Consider the following 18,594-nt stretch of genomic DNA (forward strand, 5'->3'; position numbering starts at 1 on the left):
CCCAGTGCAATAATTTCAAAAAGCAAAGGAGCTTCAGAGTCTAGCCTGCTTTACCTTAACAAAAGTATGTTTGTGTTAGGTTCCTTTCATGTATTAACATGTAACATGTATTTACCCCTTGAAAATGGAAGTCCCTGTGAGGCCTGGCAGGTGTTTTTTTTTTTAGCAGTTCTGCACTTGTGACTTCAAATGCACTCAGAGACATGGGCTTATATCAAAACTGGGTCTTTTGTCTAGATAATAATAAAACAAAAAGAATGAATGACAGCAAGGTTGAAAATATGGAAACGCAAGGATGGCCAGAAGGCACAAAACAAGCAAGAAGTATTAAAGCAGGGAGGAAGAAGGATAAAGCAAGAATAAAATCTGAAGTTGCAAGAGAGCCTATGGTACCTACTGGGAGAGAATGACTTCCTACTTTAAATAAATCCTAAGAAGCAGATGAGAATTTTTGTGAGTAGCGTCCAGTAGCTGCTGTCAGTCAGAAGGAAAGAGATAGATCATGCAATTCCAGGTAGGTTGTTGTCATGCCATGTGTGGCAGAAAGGGTAAAAATCCACTGAAAGGCTAGGAATCCACTAAGGTATCTTATTTGAGACTTGTCAAGGCTACTGCTCTGGGTAACGACACTTCTCAGGAATACTGTTTTGTCATAACTAATGAAGAACGTACCCCCAATGTGATCCTGTGGTGTGTTTTTAAGATTGTTCTTTCAAGTACATTAGTTAAGACTGATGGGGTATAATGAACTCACCGCGCTGCCTTGAAAAATCCAATTAGCTTGCAGAGTGCTATCTACATCCTTGATTGTGCATGTAACTTCAAATTCTTCACCTTCTTTGAGAAGTTGGTTGGTTTTGGATAAGGAGATGGCTGGAAGGGATTTGTGAACTGGAAAACAATTTAGATGTGCATTGTTTTTCATTACATGCAGTGCCTCCAAGAGAGAGGAGGGAAAAAATCAAAAGTTATTAACCTCCTAATAAAATATTAGACCTCCTAGAGGTATTTTAAATTTCTGTAATGTATTTGAATTGTTCTTTCATGCCAAGTACATCTCTTAGTTAAAGTATGAAAACATTTATAGGCACTATATAGCATGCACAGATAAGCACACATAATATTTAATCCTGCAAAGACTGAAGCATAATCAGGAAACTCATTCCATGACCATTTTATAAGGTTACAACCCAAAAACCTTTCCATCCACTGATGGAAGCTGAGTGTACCATCTGAAAGAAATAATTATCTAATTATTTTACCCTTGTTAACATGCAATCTTATATAAAGGTATACCAACTATAATGGCTGCCTGAGCTGCAGGAAGAAGTTTGTACACAATAATAGCAGTCATCAATATGGTTTTACTAGATATTCCAGTAAAGAGGAATTACCTGCCCTCACAACTAGTGTGATAAATTCTGACACCTTCTCCTCTCCATTTTGATATGCCACACACTGGTAACAACCAGAAAATGATCTCTGTACATTTTTTATGGTAATTCCTTTCTGAAGATCAGGAACTAACTCCATATTCTCAGGCAGAGGTTTCCCGTGACACCTTTTCAAAGTGAAACTTGAAATGTCTGGATCCGTCACTGGACACTGAATGAGAGCATCACTATCTTCCATCGCGTATGTGACAGGCTCATGAAAAAACAGGACCGCTGGATCTGAAATGAAAACAAAAACATTTTACCTGAAGACTATATATTAAACAATGATGATGATAACAATAACTACTCTTCTTCTTCTTCTTCTTCTTCTTCTTCTTCTTCTTCTATAATTTATACGCCCCCATCTGACTGGGTTGCCCCAGCCACTCTGGGTGGCTCCCAACAAAATATTGAAAACACAGTAAAACACAAATCTTCACACAAGTATTTCCCCTCCCCCAACAATTTATGCTGTTTATGATTTTATTGTTTGGTTTTATGCTTTTTAAAATTGTTGTAAACTGCTGTGATGTTATCTTGATATACTGGCATATATAAATATTTCTATAAATATTTCTATACCGTTTAAGGAAGAACTGAGGGGAGAGACTCCATCAGGCAAGGCCTCCTTCCACCTGCCTTGCCCCACTCTCTGCTTCTCAATGTGTATTGTATTGTTTTATGTACTGTGGCTTGCCATTATTTTATTGATTATAGTTTAGATATTATTGTAACTGTTGAGTGGATTTCTGTTTAACTTTTATATGTTATATGTTGGTATTATTATTTTATACTATTCTAATGATTGTTGAATGTTACTTTTTTGATAGAGGTTGCCTATTTTAAAGGTATGTTTTATTATCACATTTTTGTATTGCATTAGATTGTTATAAGATGTACATTTTTTGTTTCTTCAGCTTGTAAACCGCCTTGAGTATTGTAAGATAGAAAGGCGGTATACAAATTAAAAATGGTGATGATGATGATGATATCGAGGTTTCCAAGTGGTGTACAATAAGGTCAAAAAATAAACAGAATAGATAAAATCGTTTAAAATTAACCATAACATCAGAAAAGCTTGTTTAAAATGCCTGCTGGAACTTTAAAAAGTATTCAGATGGTACCTGAAGTGCAGTAGGGAGGAAGCTTGTCCGATCTCAGCAGAAAGGAAGTGTCTACTGTACTCAGCGACTAATGTTGGATACCACTCTGATCAAATTTGGAGCCAACCTTTTTGAGTAAGGCATCTTTTCTGCTTGTTGTGCACCTTGATTTAGGCTAAGAGGATTCAGTTTCAAGCTAACAATAGCCTGCCAGGTGCCAATGGGAATTTCACACGCAGAGCATAAAAGCAATAGCCACCCAGTGTTGCTTGCTCCCATCATCTGATACACAGGAGGTATATGTATTTCACCCGAACATTGAGTGAATAGTCTTGTGCTAGGGTTGGATTCTATTGTCTTGTGGTCCCCTGTAATTCTACTTGTTTGTGAAAATGTGGACTTAGCCCTTTTACAAGCAGAGCTACAGACTCAGGCAGTCACAGAGTCTGAATTTTTTGGAACTACTGAAATGTCCTTTTTCTGAAATTTAGGCAATTAAAGAATTCTGTACTAAAGAATCCTTATCCATTTTTAATCATCATTATGATGCTTTCTTGCATAATTGAAAAACAAGAAAAAACTCCTCTGGGACTTATTTTTGCTGGGACTGTCCCCAAAACTTTATAAATTCATCTCCAAGTATACTTCAGACCTTCATGACTTGAAAATAACAGAATGAAAATTATGAGGATGTTAACTAATGGGTTGTCAGCTGAGTGGGTTCTGAGCCTCCATGAACATTTCTCCTGATTAGCCTTTCCCAACCTTGGGTCCCCAGATGTTGTTGAACAACAACGCCCATCATCCCTGACCACTGACCCCAGTAAAAGGTGGGTCTTTTACTACCCACTTCATCCTTTCCTCTTTACTCTTGTAAACATCTCATAGGTCTCTGATCTCTCTGCCTGTCTTAGATCTTGATGTCATTGGCTAATCAGTTTTCTGTTACAGTGGGCCTCTTACTGTCACATGTGGTACCCACACATCAGAAGCTGACTGTAATTGGCTCAATTTGTCCTAATGTCTTCAAAGGGCTACTAACTTTAAGACCAGACAGATTTGGGGGAAATGAGAAAAATCTCCCAAAAGCATCCAAAAAGAACTTCCGCAAAATTAAAGTCTTATAACACTGTGATTATGACGAGGGATTTTGAATTAAGTCTATAGATAGATTGGGTTTTTAGCCAGAAACAGACTTAGTTGTTGCTCACTATTGGCAAACTGTGAGGCCAAAGGAAATACTAAAATTGTCTCCTTCTGGAAACTGGTGAGGTATTTTTAAGTTTCCAGGAGAACAGAGCAAATTAAATGACTGGAATTACTTTAGCTATGCTTTCCAGCTCATCCTACTGTGTGTTAGCAAGCCCTAATGGGGGAAATAAGATCACAGAATGTCAGAATTCCTTTCATAGTACAATTTCCTTTTGTTTATTTAGATTTCAGTATGAAATGGGAGCCCACACAGTAAAATTCACACTTCAGTACATTACCATGAATAGCTTTTTCCATCTCATTCACAAACAGAAATTCCTATGGAAAGTGTTAGGAAATCCCTCCATAACAGAATAGAACCTTAATAGAAATTATTTTAACTGGTAGCAAAGGCTTATTCCATCTACTGCAATCCTCAAAACACCTTAAAAGACATACTCCTCCCCTCCTACCACAATCCACAGGCTTGAGTCCACTCTGATTGGCACACAGCGCTTGCATGAGCAGGGTTCATTATTTCCACCAAAGGCTTTACGATGCATCTACATGCATGTGTAGAACTGCCCCCTCCAGAAAGCTGGGGAGCCACCTAATGCAGGAAGCGTTCTGTGTTCATTTGGGAGTACTTTTTGAGGTAAAACGCTGAGAAAAGTTTGATTCTATGTTACTAATGTGGGGTGGCTATTGATTTCCTATCTGTAGCCACTCTACACTTACCACCCTGCAGGTCTTAGTCTGGTCAGAGCTTGGATGAGAGACTTAATGTGAACCAAAGGCCAATTTGGGTTCCACAATGGAATAAATACGGGATATAAATGCAATAAAATAGGACAGACACTCCATACTCCCTGACTACCACCAAATAACAAACAGAACATTTTGCAAAGAAAATAAACTCTCAGTGACAGATGGGCAGCATGGATACATTTTCTTTCTGCGCAACTTCACAGAGCAGAAGAAATCAACAAATTGAAGGCCAAAAGTAATTCAAAGACATCAACCCATAGATGAAGAGGAATTTCTCTGTTCAACTGAGCACACACAACCAAGCACCTCAGAAAAGTTTTGCAGACAATGGTGGGAATGGTACCAGAAATGCGCTACTAAAAATGCTTCTTGGTTCACACATATTTCTTTCCATCACTTCATGTGATGTGAATGTACATATATGAATGTAGTATCACATATATGAATGTAGTATCACAGTTCTAATACCACTAATCAGATGTTTCGAACCATCACACATCACAGAAGCAAAGTTTCCCCATGAAGTAAGTTCACACATTCAACGGCCCTTCAGGATTATTGGAAAATCAATTAATGAAAAAATTAGTGATCTGTACACATGTGTGAACCAGTCCTTAAGTGTTACCAGCAGCAGATTATAAAAATTAGGGAAAACATGCACTTTTGGCGGTGCTTCCATAAATCCCATTAGTAAGATAAAGGACCACAGAACAGCTGCCCACAACTCATTAGAAACTCATACTTCAGATCCCCTTATTTCATGATATTCTGAAGATGTTTGGGCTTTACATGGGCATCTTTCCAATCTTCTCAAGGAAAAAGCTACAGCCTGAACATCAACAACAGGAACAATTGTGTCTCAAAGGGATCTTTCCGGAGCCTTCTGGCCCAGAACAAAAATCCAAACCAATGTTTTAAAATAGTGTTACTAGACCACAAGTTTTACTGGAAGTTCAGTCCAGCTTCCAGTTCCAGCTCTGTGGCAACAGCCTTGGGCTACTCAGTAGTAAGGGGAAAGCATGCTGCTCAGATGTGCCTCTGATGACTATCATATATACTGAGTTTTAGCCTTCAAAACAAGTTTCAGTGTGTGTTGATCCTTGGTTTGTTGTTGTTTAGTCGTTTAGTCGTGTCCGACTCTTCGTGACCCCATGGACCAGAGCACGCCAGGCACTCCTGTCTTCCACTGCCTCCCGCAGTTTGGTCAGACTCATGTTTGTAGCTTCCAGAACACTGTCTAACCATCTCATCCTCTGTCGTCCCCTTCTTCTTGTGCCCTCAATCTTTCCCAACATCAGGGTCTTTTCTAGGGAGTCTTCTCTTCTCATGAGGTGGCCAAAGTATTGGAGCCTCATCTTCACGATCTGTCCTTCCAGTGAGCACTCAGGGCTGATTTCCTTAAGAATGGATACGTTTGATCTTCTTGCAGTCCATGGGACTCTCAAGATCCTTGGTTTAAAACCCTATAAATACCGAGGTCAAAACTATTGGGAAGGGTTCACTGGTTCAGCAGTTTCCACCTGGACCTCAGTGTTTGTTCAGATGTACATCTTCAACACTTGATGGCTACCTTACTAGATCATACGCATGTGTGAATCAACCATCACACGTATTTCACTGCCGAGATGAACTCCAGTACCTTTTGCCGTTACCTCCATTGCAATGTTTGTCAATGGAGTCAGCTCCTTTTGACATCTAGTCAACAAAGTGTACAGAAATCCCTAAAGTGGCTCACTTAAGGAAATCGGCAGAGCAGATACTTCTCCATAGACACTATGGGGTTTCTCATCAAATGACAATGAGAAAAAACTGTGCCTGATTATCCTGAAAGAGAGGAGACACAGCAGTAGCCACATGATCAGGAATGAATAATGAAGAGAGATGCAAAGGACTCTGGCCCCAAACTGCAGGATCCAATAATTTACTTATGGTAGGTGATACTACAAGTAAATTCTCTGATCCTACAGCTCAGGGATGGCTAAGCTGTGGCCCTCCAGATGTTGCTAGACAATGATACCCACCATCCCTTATTATTAGCCATGCTGACTTGAGGCTGCTGGAAGTTGCGGTTCAGAAACATCCTGAGGACCACAGCTTGGCCTCTAGGTGGATCTTCACTGTCCAATCCTGATACAGATGGCTACATGGTTAGTTGAACTACATCTACTCTTCTTTTCCACCACTATGTACCTATGAACATACGTACCTACCTAAACCGCACAATCCACTTTTGAGGCCCAGATCTCAGCATTTGCGCTGAATGAAGAGAGTTGGATAACTGCCGGGGAGACAGCTTTTTTGGTGGTAGCAAACTTGTTGTGGAACAGCCTTCCCAGGGCCAGTCACTATCTTTCAGACAGCAGGTGAAGACTTTTTGATTCACCTCATGTTGTCTGTTTTTAAATCTGTGTTTTAACTTAGCAGGTGGGGTGAGTTTTTGCTTTGCTGTGAAGCTTTTGATTTTCTTGACTTATTTTGCATTTTCATTGTTTCATTACTTATTTACTGTCGGTCATCAAGAGAACTTTATGTTACAGGACAGCATACAAATGTCATAAGCAAACAAGCATAAATGAAACTGTGGAGCAGGATGGAACTAAAACTGATCCAGCTGCTCCCAACCGGTATCTGAGCTCATGTTTTCCCTGCTGGCATAGATCCAGCCACCCATCTGGTTGCCAGGAAGCATAACAATTCAAATTGTCTATCTACTGAGCATGTCTATTTGCAGGCCTCAAGAGCAAAAAGTCTGCATTTTTTAATATAAAAATGTGGGAGGATTATTTTTTTTGGTGTGTGGAGGGGAGGAATGCCCATGCTTCATAGGAGGGATCTGTGATAGGCAGATGCCCTGAATTAGTATACATGCACCACAATTCCAAGCACATTTGCTCAGAAATCCCGCCATGTTCAATGGGACATGCTCCCTCAAAAGCGTGTTTAAGACTGCAGCCTAAAAGGCTCATTTCAATATGCCCTTTGACATGGCCCTAAGTTCCCAGAAAGACAAACGAAGGTTTTATGCCACATCCATCTCTGGGATGCTTCTTGTTTGAGGGTAATGCAGTCTTAGATCAAGACTGCCCCGTCCTAGAATAATGGATATCAAGTAGCCTACACCTAAATTTCAGTGATCGTTTAACTGATACACACCTAAGCATTTGTTCAGACAACCTTGTGGTGCAGCAGGTATCTGAAGGGTTCATCCGATACACTGGTTTCTTAGGGCATTAAAACATCACATCAAAAGCACCAATGTGATCAATATAAATGGAAGCACAAACCAAGTTTTCAGGTAAGGAGGAGGGGGGGGAAACAGTAATATTTACCTTTAACAAAAACATAAATTGAGTTGTTCGATCTCTCTGTGTTTGTACATGTATATGTTCCTGTGTGGCTTGCGTCTGCTTTACTTATGTATAACTCCTTCATTTTTGAAATGAGGGGCTTTCCTGATGGGTCCGAACTCCGAAAATCCCAGGTCACAGGTCCACCATCACTACACAACAGCTTTAACTCTTGTCCACTATTCACAGCCCAAGTGGAATCTGCTGGAATAATAGAAGGTCTGGTACCACCTGCCAAAAATAAAATTTAGCGTTTAGTGTTTCGTAGATTTCCTTTCATTGGTCTTTAAAAAAATAATAATCATGTTGCACAAGCCTGCGTCAGTTTGCTTTGTAGTTTAACTTCTTTTCAAAACACGATTCATGGCCGATGACTGAAATTTCTTGGCTGCTAAACCAGGCTGTTTTTGGTGCTCCCACAGCGGGGGGGGGGGTGTCAATGAAGACAGTCCCTGATATATCAGGTGTGGAAAGGAAGTATCTTATTTTGGGGTGGGATTAAATCTTTTCGGACAAGGCAAAAATTTCAGCATCAGTCTTCACTAGCAAACAGATGCCCGAGGCTACATCACAACATAGTACCATTACTCCGGACATTATGCCGAAAAAGGAAAAGATGGCTGCCATCATGGGCTGCCCATGGGGGCAGCCATCTTCTTTTCCATTCAGTTCCGTGGTAATGATGTTTTTTCATGATGTAGTTATTCCCACTGTGCATCTGTTTACTAATGAAGATGGATGCTGCTCAGCTGAAGAATCCTGCCAGAAGTTAAAGCTGCAGAAAAATCTGCTGTTGGCTTAAAAAACTGAAAAGAAACTTATCATCTGCTGCTTTATCTGGACGGTATCCCCCTTGCCACAAAATCATGAGAATCTCTCCCTTACACTGAGATGTTTTAGAAAGTGCCTTCCCACCTTCACTGTGAAGGTGAGGAAGGACTTTTAATATAGCTTGATTTTTTTCTCCAGCTCCTCCTTCAAGGCCAGGTTGTTAGAAATCCAGAAACATAAACAATTATGAGCTCTAAGAGATATAGTCACATCAGCACCATATATTTAAATCACATGGCATTCCATAAATAACCCTAGGAACTGTACTTTACACCTAAGAGTGACAATACTCAGCACCTTTAACAAACTACAATTCCCAGAATTCTTTGGGGGGGGGAAGCAATGTGTTTTAAATGTATGATGTGAATCTGAAGGAAAACTGACCTTTTATTAAGCCTTGCTAGTCTTATGTACAATTAAGAGGACTTATCTATAAAGACATCCAAATTATTGTTCTTTCATCCAGTCTTTCTTTGTCTGAATATGGAAGAACGGTATGTGTCCCTCAAGGTTTTACCTTTGCATTATGCCTACATGCTAACAAAGGAGGAAGAAATCTAGCTTTCCAGCTTCCTCTTCTGGCATTTGCACAGGAAGAGAACATCTGTAAGATATGCTCTCGGATGCTGTGTGGCTCTTTTTCCTTGCCCTACCTAGAGAGGTCAGCGATTGAACCGGGGACCTTTCGAATTCAAAGCATACGCTCTCCTACTAAGCTACAGCTCTGAGTCAAAGGGAGTTAAATTAATTCTGGCCATCTTGGGGAGGTCTAAGTTCAGGTACCTGAGTTCAGCTACGGTGCATGTCTTATCACAGTTAAGCCACACAAACAGTGTATGTTCCCTAGAAGGGGATGCTATGGGAATTCTTTTCTTTTCTTTTCTAGAGATAGTTTAAACCTGACAGCTTATGTATTAGCGTTTGCTTATGATTTGTAGATGCCCACAAAGTTTAAAAAACAAACAAAACCAGTGTAGCCCCATTTGGCTTACAGTGCGCTCATTTGATACCGACGGTAAGAACAATTCAATTAATTAATTATTGAAAAAAGGTTGGTTTTTCTCAGCATTAGGGACAATGCCATCGGCTCAGCTTGCAAATGAAGTTTGCATGGATTATAGGGCAGTACCAAATTTATTTTACCGGCAACTTTAGCAGCACTTAGAAGTACAATGGATTAAGAGGGTGTCAGATAAACACTCCAGCTAGTGAGAAATCCTAAGGTAGTTAAATGCAGCTGATAAGGCAGAGAGAGAAGGTCAGATTCTCTACAGAATCTAATCAACCCAATCAATAAAGACCCCTCCCAATCAACGAAGGTTGGGGGCCAAACTACATGTTACACTTAACGCGTAGCATGCTGCTATGTCTCTATTTTTTCCTTAAATCAATTACAGTTGCTTGGGGTGGGAGGGATTGTGACAAAACTAACAGCATGCAGGGATGATAAGACTTCTTCCCTCTTCTGTCCTCAACCCAACCCCAACCCCCCCTAAAAAAATTCCTACTGGCACCCCAAGGGGATGACTTTGGAGGATTTTGGCTAGGGAGTAAAGGGAAAAACCTCCTCTCCCTGTGTGCTTCGAACCCCCTCCCCCCAAAAAAAACCCCCACCTCCATGGCTGTAATTAAGCATGCAACATATTTTGACCTTAAGTGTGGCATATTGAGTAGCATGTTGGATAGGACTAGGTTTTAAATTTCTGCCGAGTCATAAAGTTCATGGAGCCTATTCATACACTCAATAACACATGTGGAATAGCTCCATTACCATAGCTACAATGGGGTGTGTGTGTTATGAACCAATGGCAGATCCTGGGGAGTGCCTGGTATTGCAATCTCTCCCTAATATTTAGAGAGGCTGAGAGCTGGACCATAAAGAAGACTAATTGCCGAAGAATTGGAAGAATTGATGCTTTTGAATTATGGTGCTGGAGGAGACTCTTGAGAGTCCCATGGACTGCAAGAAGATCAAACCTATCCATTCTTAAGGAAATCAGCCCTGAGTGCTCACTGCAAGGACAGATCGTGAAGCTGAGGTTCCAATACTTTGGCCACCTCATGAGAAGAGAAGACTCCCTAGAAAAGACCCTGATGTTGGGAAAGATGGAGGGCACAAGGAGAAGGGGACGACAGAGGACGAGATGGTTGGATAGTGTTCTCAAAGCTACCAGCATGAGTTTGACCAAACTGCGGGAGGCAATGGAAGACAGGACTGCCTGGCGTGCTCTGGTCCATGGGGTCACGAAGAGTCGGACACGACTAAACAACAACAACCAGCCTTTTTCCATAGGCAACTTCAACAACAACTACAGTAGAACCTTGGTTCTCGAACGCAATCCGTTCTGGAAGCCCGTTCAACTTCCGAAATGTTCGAAAACCAAGGCATGGCTTCCGATTGGTGCAGGCACTCTGGAAACAATAGCCGATAAACCGCACCGGACGTTCAGGTTCCGAAAAACGTTCGAAAACCAGAATACTTACTTCCGGGCTTTCGGCATTCGGGAGCCTAAATGTTCGAGTGCCAAGGTGTTCGAGAACCAAGGTTCAACTGTACATGGAAACACTATGAATGCATGAATCAGGATTGGCTGAGCCTGGGCCCATCACTCAACCTAATTCACCTCATGGAGTTACCAAGAGAATATTTTTAAAGTCAGTTTTTAAGGGAGTGTTATATATATGTGACACGAAAGATCAGAAATATTTCTATATTCATTTTAAACTCTTTTATTCTTTGGAGAAAGTTTAACAAAAGCACATGTACACAGTAAAACATTTTGAATCCTTCCCTCCAAAAAAATATGCATATTTGCTTTTATTTCCATGCATGCATTCCTTTTATTTGCTTGCTTTGGCATCCATAGGGAACAATAGCTTTCTTTCACTCTGTGCGGCCATGTAATTTCCAAGTCATACAATCAAAGGCTTCTGTTTGGCTTACAATGAATCTTCTCTTCTAAGTCACCATACACCTCTAACAAGGTACTCAGCATACGTCCCCCTGACAAGAATGAATCCGAAGTCACAGGACCGAGAGCAGCATTTGCAGTTCATCATGTGCCCGTTTATGATTCCCAAGAAGAGACAGCAACAAAAACCACTTTATGGTATTAAAAGAAATACACACTGCACATCATGGGAACATAGGAAGCCTCCTTATACTGAGTCAGACCAGTGGTCCATCTAACTCACTAATGTCGAAAGACAGATGCTCTATCACTGAGCTACGGACCTTCAAAATGGCACAAATCACACTCATTGGAACACAAATGTCTGACCCACCAAGCTGAACAAAGACATGCAAGTGACCTGACAAATGTCTGTCAGCTCTCCTGCTTTTGATGTAACAGGCAAACTGCTGCACATTCAATGGGTGGCCATTCAACCTGGGGTTAGAAGCAGAAGTAAAAAGCCGCTTCGCTTTAATAAACACCCCCCCCAGATGAATCACTTTGCTTTCCCCCTTCATCGGCCACCTTGTTTTAGAGGTAGGGTGATTATGCCCAGTTTGGGAGCCAAAGTTCAAAACAGGGTGAAAGCTGTCCAGCCCTAGCTCAAATACAAGCTTGGCCTAGGACATAGAAGGACCCAAACATTTCTAATCCCCAGCCCAGCAGGACCCATAACACACAATTCTCCTGTTCCAACAGCCCCCCAAATGCAAAACCAAGTACTGGCCCAATAGAGAAAGATGGCTGTAGAGGTGAAAAGTCCTCCAGATGACTCAAGAGAAACAAGCACACCCCACAATATGATGAAGACTAGACAATGCGGCCCAGGACCACCAATAAACATATTGCACATCTGCTATGATATAGGCAATATGCAACCTGGGCAGAGGAATGGTATCTTCGAATGAAAATGCAGTGCAATTATTACATCATGGCAATATAGTGCAGTGAAGAGGAGTAATGGGGCCACAATCCCACATGGGGCTTAAAAACTGTACGGAAACCAGCAGAACTTGAGTGCATGTACAGTAAATCCCTGTAGCCATACAGACCACATAGAGGAATCTTCCCCTTATGGACCTCCAATACCAAAAAGGAAGAGAACACAATGTGATTGAATGAGAAAAGTAATTGTCATCAGGGCACTCACCACAATAGTTTGCTGATGGCCTCATCACATTGTTCCATGATCTCATGAGCCATTTACTGCCCCAACTGATACTGGTGACATCAGCTCCTTGCCCATGGGAATGCGCATCCTTAGACAACAGGGAGTTAAAGTTAACTATCCTGAAGAACCATTGATGGCACCAGCTCTTGCTGTGGGATTGCAGCTTTGGCTGCTGCAATACCTCAGAACTGCGATAGGAGCATTTACTATATTAAATAACACCTCACTATTGAAAAACAACATGTTGGATATCGGGAACAAAATTACCTTTTTAATCAACATTGAGATTTCTTGCTGTAGAGAAGGGGTGAGGAGCAGATGCTGACCTCCCCCCACTCCTGGGGGTCACTTTGACAGGTGGACTTTGCAGGACAACCCTCACTTTCAACAGAGCTTGTGTTGAGTGTCAAATTTAAAAGGCACCCAATGCAAGCCCTGTTTGCACACTTAAATACTCCTGATTGTGTCTTTGCAGCCACAACTTTACCTGCCACACACCTGGCATCATATATGGCATCAGGTGCAGGGCAGGTGGCCAAAACTTTGGGGTCTTGTGGGCTAAATTAGGAGTCGTGCTGGGCCAGACTGGGCTTGTGGGTCAGGCCTTCCCCAAAACTGCTGTACAGTTTCTAATCCGGTGACACTTTTTGATTTTGCCTGAGTTCTTTTAAGACTACACAGAACAGGCAAGAAATGCAAAGCCAGTCCTTTTGTTAGGTCTCCTATTAGTCTTCCATCAATCATGAAACCCTAAAGCTTGGTAGTTCAAAATTCAGGGCTGTATCCCACCCACACAAGCAAAGGGAACACAACAGTTCCTCAAAGGCCGCTGGGCTGCTTCATGTGGGAAGGCAAATCACCCCTATAGCCCTGCCCTACAATGCGGAGACCCAGCAAGACCCAGCCTAAGCTTCCCCCAGATTGGGGAGGGGTAGGATACCACAAAAGTACTTCACTTCACTGCTCACACCAACAATATAAAATAGCATGGAAGCTGCTCAGCTACACGGATGTCTTTCAGCCAAGCTTCTGAGCTCCCTGTGACTTGACGCTGTCATTCTCTGCTCCACAACTGACACCTGTGGTGCATTTTGCACATGGCTAACCAAGAACAATGTTATCAGAGGTGATTATCACCTGCATTTCTCATTCGAGTCAATGAGGGGCTACAGAAAGTTCAGGTCCCTGTTGTTCCTACTTAGATTCGCAACACCAGGGGGAAAACAACAATGACCACAATACCTACTCGTTGTTTACAGTGGCACATATGTACCTCCGCAAGGTCTCCCTGCAGAACAAAGCACTTTGTTGCCAAAATTAAACACAACTGACACCATAGCCTAGCAAGGCTTAATAAAAACAGGTCAATCATCCTTCAGTTACAGTTCCTGAGCTAAATATCCCAAAGGTTTTCAGATCAATAGTGGTTTCTTTGGAAAGTCTTAAAACTGGGGGAAGATAGAGAGACAGGATTAACAAGGACTCTGTTGTTTACCAAATGGGTTGTTTGCACCATCTGTGGAGATAATGTGATAATGACAATCTCCTTCTCTCTTTTAACATTAATCCTTTTATCTTTAAAAACTCTGAAAAGCAACAAGCCAAAATGCAGAGAGCCCGAGGAGGATAGCTGGGAGAATCGAGGTTTACCTCAGAAAGTACAAGTTTTTTTAAAAAACAATTAAGTAAAATAAAATAAAGGTGATGGTTCTTGCAGGAGGCATCGCTTACGGTGGTTGTTGGAAGAGCTGTAACTCAGTGGAAGAGAATCAAATTTGTATGCAGAACGTCCCACATTCAATTCATGGCATCAAGAAAGTCTGGAAAGGGTTCCCTGCCTGAAGCCACGGAGAGCCGCTTCTGCCAGTCAGTGACAGGCAATGTGGAGTTAGGTGGACCTATGACAGTTTCTAGTGTTCCTATGATGAAAAAAACATTCTCCCAGGGCATGGTGGATGAGATGTGCTCCATGAGGGAGTTTTAATGCAGCCACCAAAGCATGGAGGTTGAAGGGGCAGGTCAAAAGAGGGTGAGTATGGCCACGTTGCTACATAAGGGACACAAAGCACCCAGAATAAAAAGGACAGAAGGCAGGTGAATGGGAGAACCGACTCCACCAAATTGCAGCTGAGGTTGTGTGCCAGTGTCTGTGGTGTGAGAGCTGCACATGTGTCTGTGGTTGTAAGAGCTGCAATGGCTTGTTGGAGCCAAGCCAGGATCACTTTTCACTTGCACCAGAAAGTCCTCAGCTGTAGACAGAAAAGACTTAGTGATTTTAATTCAGTGTGCGCATATATATATAATGTGGTCACAAAAGGCACACAAAACACTCAAATAAATGTCTTTCAATCCTCATGTACTGCATATTCACTTGCACCAGAAAGTCCTCAGCTATAGACAGAGAAGACTTCCATAGTCGTGTTAGCGATTTTAATTCAGTGTGCGTTATATATATATAATGTGGTCACAAAAGGCACACAAAGCACTCAAATGTCTTTCATTCCTCACGTACTGCATATTCGGAGTATGTGGGGGGAACCAACCCTATAGCAAACCTGGAGGAATAGAAAAGGTAGAAGAATTGGCAGTTATTTAGCCAAGGGATAGAATTACAAAAATGGATGCCAAATTGGTTCAACAAGCCTTCCCACACCCATGACATAACTTGAACATTGCGGCCGCTATATTTGGCTGAGGATTCTTCTATCTGCTCCTACTGAGAGGAGCTTATAGCGAAGTGAGAAAATTTAATGTGCTCAACTTTATGCTCGTTATAGACAACAACTTGTACTGGACACAACTCAATTAAATGTGGCATGCGGAAGGTTTGCTTGTGCTTTTAATAGTATTGGTTTTAAACTGCTTTTAGCTGCTTCGTCCGCTGGTTTTATTTTGCGGTTTTTACTGATGTTTAGTGTTGATACAGAATTTACTATTTTTATTATGATTAGTTTGAAAGTCGCCTTGAGGGTATTCGTGTCAAAAACGGATATACGTAAGCAATAGCAGGTAAGAGGATGTGAAAGGAAACGCAAAAGTAGATCTATATTTGGCTAGAGCTCATGAATTGGAAGTAAAGATGAAGCTTTGCATCAAAATGTGAGTTAGATTGATTTCAGGGCCAGCTCCATCTGGTATGCAGGCTGAGACCCTATCTGCCTCGCCAGAGTGGTGCATGCTCTGGTTATCTCCCGCTTGGACTACTGCAATGCGCTCTACGTGGGGCTACCTTTGAAGGTGACCCGGAAAACTACAACTAATCCAGAATGCAGCAGCTAGACTGGTGACTGGGAGCAGCTGCAGAGACCACATAGCACCGGTCTTGAAAGACCTACATTGGCTCCCAGTACGTTTCCAAGCACAATTCAAAGTGCTGGTGCTGACCTGTAAAGCCCTAAACAGCCTTGGTCCAGTATATCTGAAGGAGCGTCTCCACCCCCATCGTTCTGCCCGGACACTGAGGTCCAGCGCCGAGGGCCTTCTGGCGGTTCCCTCACTGCGAGAAGCCAAGTTACAGGGAACCAGGCAGAGGGCCTTCTCGGTAGTGGCACCTTCCCTGTGGAACGCCCTCCCACCAGATGTCAAAGAGAACAACAACTACCAGACTTTTAGAAGACATCTGAAGGCAGCCCTGTTTAGGGAAGCTTTTAATGTTTGATGTATTATAGTATTTTAATATTTTTTTGGAAGCCGCCCAGAGTGGCTGGGGAAACCCAGCCAGATGGGCGGGGTATAAATCAATAATAACAATTATTATTATTATTATTATTATTATTATTATTATTATTATTATTATTAATTGATTAGACAATCCATGCTAGATCTGCAACAAAAGGTTGCAGTGGAGCCTCACCTTCTGGCAGGAATGTTCCTGTTCTGGGTTCGTTCCAGGCACGATACTTTAAAAAGCTCAAGGAGACCAACGTACCCGCATCCACACATATACACCTGTTTTTACCCTCTCCAATTGACCTGAATGAATATGCTAAACTCTCTTTTGATTTTTTCACTCCGGACAGAGGGGGGAGGGAGGATTTCCCCATTTGTCCCCATCCACCAAAAAAACCTACTTCTGCAAACCTCAGGTTCTCCCAAACTTGCATCTCTCTTTGTTTCTCAGAGGCCCCATTTTGGCCCTGCTGACAATCTCTATCTGAGCATTGCGGTGGGTTTTTGCAGCACGACACCCCATGCATTTTGCTCAATCAAAATGCCGCCTACTGAGAACACGTGGAAATTTTTGATTTCATATAAACCTACAAAATTGATGCTACTTTCTGGAATATACTCAGTTTTGTTCCAGATTAATAAAACTGCTAATCAACTAATTGTTCCCCCTCTTCATTTCCTTCCCAACCATTGTACATTTACATATGCAAAATAGAAAATAATTAAGTTGCAACAATTAAAACAGATCAAAACTTGCACTAATGGAAAATTCATCATTCAAATGTGTTGAGTTCTTACTTTTTCATTCACTGCAACCTTTACAGGACAATTTGCTTAATGGTTTTGCTTTCCCACTCCAGCCCTCAACTTATCTTTGGAGGCACTTTCTAAAAGCGCATTATCTCTTTACTTTTTTTATTTGAAAGAAGTGTTTATTGCAATGTGCCACAAGGGTGTGAGATGATGTTTTCTAGATTTCTTCAGGAAAGTAGCATCAATAAAAGGAAAGGAAATCTGGAGAGCCCCAAAGCTTTCCTCCCCCATAACACCATTTGAATCACCAGTCATTTAGAAAACACCAAATTCAACTGAAGTGCAGCTTTCTTGGTAATATGAATGCTAATTATTTCAAGGGCTGGCAGCAATTTAATCAAGATATTGAAGTTTCATTAAAGATATTCCGATAGTCTCCTAGATAAAGCCTTTACAAAAAGGGAAAAAAACAGCAATAACTACATAATTATTCTACTGTTGCTATTTTGTTATCTCTGGGTTTTTCCCTCTGCAATATATCTCATTTTGAGAAAAATGCAACAATGAATAAAACATGCAGATTAAAATAATCTACACAACTAAACTGAGGGTGAAAGAAAGTTAATATTATATCTCAACTCTAGTTGACAGTGGCTGGCCTCAAAAGGGCCTCCTACGTCTTTAATGCTTGCATAGATAGACATTTAGGAAGTCCAGAAGCAGGCAGCCATTTTAGAGTCTGTGTGGGCATCCGAGTCCAAGAACCCTTCAATCTGCAGTACAGAATGGCTTGCCAAAATGGGTTTCTAACTACATAATAGTCACAGTAGGAGTAATGTTGGACACAACCTCTAATTACTTTACAATCTTCTTTATTTTTTGCAGAAGTAAGGGATCGCTCAGTTTGCCAACCCCAATTCCAAACCGAAGCAATATTTCACCCATCATCAGTTGCTTTCGGTGGGGAGAATAATCCCTAATGATGATGCTAAATTAATCGCTGGCTGTCAGACATAGATGGTTTAAGGTTCTAGGACTGAAGAGATACCAGAAAAGTGGTCCTCAAATGATTCAAGCTTGAGCAAGCCCACTAAATTTTAAGAACTGTAATCTCAATTTGAGACATAGTAGTAGCCGTGATGACAGGACTTGCTAACTTTAACTTTATGTTCAATTTATAGAGAACTCTTGCTTCTTATAGAAAGTCCATACAGCTTGTTACCCAAAGCAATCTGGCCCCAATTATGCCATCAGATCACCAGGGACTTGACAGACCTCCTGTTCTGGCTGCCTATCTGAAACAGCAAAACAACACAGAACAAAAGCAGTCATACATGTTTGGTAGGTTGCAACTGGCTTAGCTGGTTACAA

General features: G+C 41.5%; 1 protein-coding gene and 1 long non-coding RNA gene across 3 annotated transcripts in view; one reads left to right on the forward strand and one right to left on the reverse strand.

Annotated features, from left to right (window-relative positions):
• Positions 1 to 2,425, forward strand: part of LOC310770367 — a 193,056-nt gene extending 190,631 nt beyond the window's left edge. Inside the window, exon 2 of the long non-coding RNA XR_014552116.1 lies at positions 2,154 to 2,425. This is a non-coding gene — a long non-coding RNA (uncharacterized lncRNA). The remainder of the gene's footprint in view (positions 1 to 2,153) is intronic.
• KIT (KIT proto-oncogene, receptor tyrosine kinase) overlaps positions 1 to 18,594 on the reverse strand; it is an 80,144-nt gene that overhangs the window by 43,240 nt on the left and 18,310 nt on the right. For both annotated transcript variants that reach the window (XR_014551949.1, XM_083630204.1), the window contains exons 2-4: positions 7,828 to 8,076; positions 1,395 to 1,673; positions 755 to 891 (exon numbers count right to left, since the gene is read on the reverse strand). Coding sequence is in view for 1 of the 2 variants with exons in the window: in XM_083630204.1 (XP_083486330.1) it covers positions 755 to 891; positions 1,395 to 1,673; positions 7,828 to 8,076 (665 nt within the window). In the remaining variant the exon portion in view is untranslated. The remainder of the gene's footprint in view (positions 1 to 754; positions 892 to 1,394; positions 1,674 to 7,827; positions 8,077 to 18,594) is intronic.

This window comes from Podarcis filfolensis (genome assembly GCF_964270895.1).
Source record: "Podarcis filfolensis genome assembly, chromosome: 9".
NCBI lineage: Eukaryota > Metazoa > Chordata > Lepidosauria > Squamata > Lacertidae > Podarcis > Podarcis filfolensis.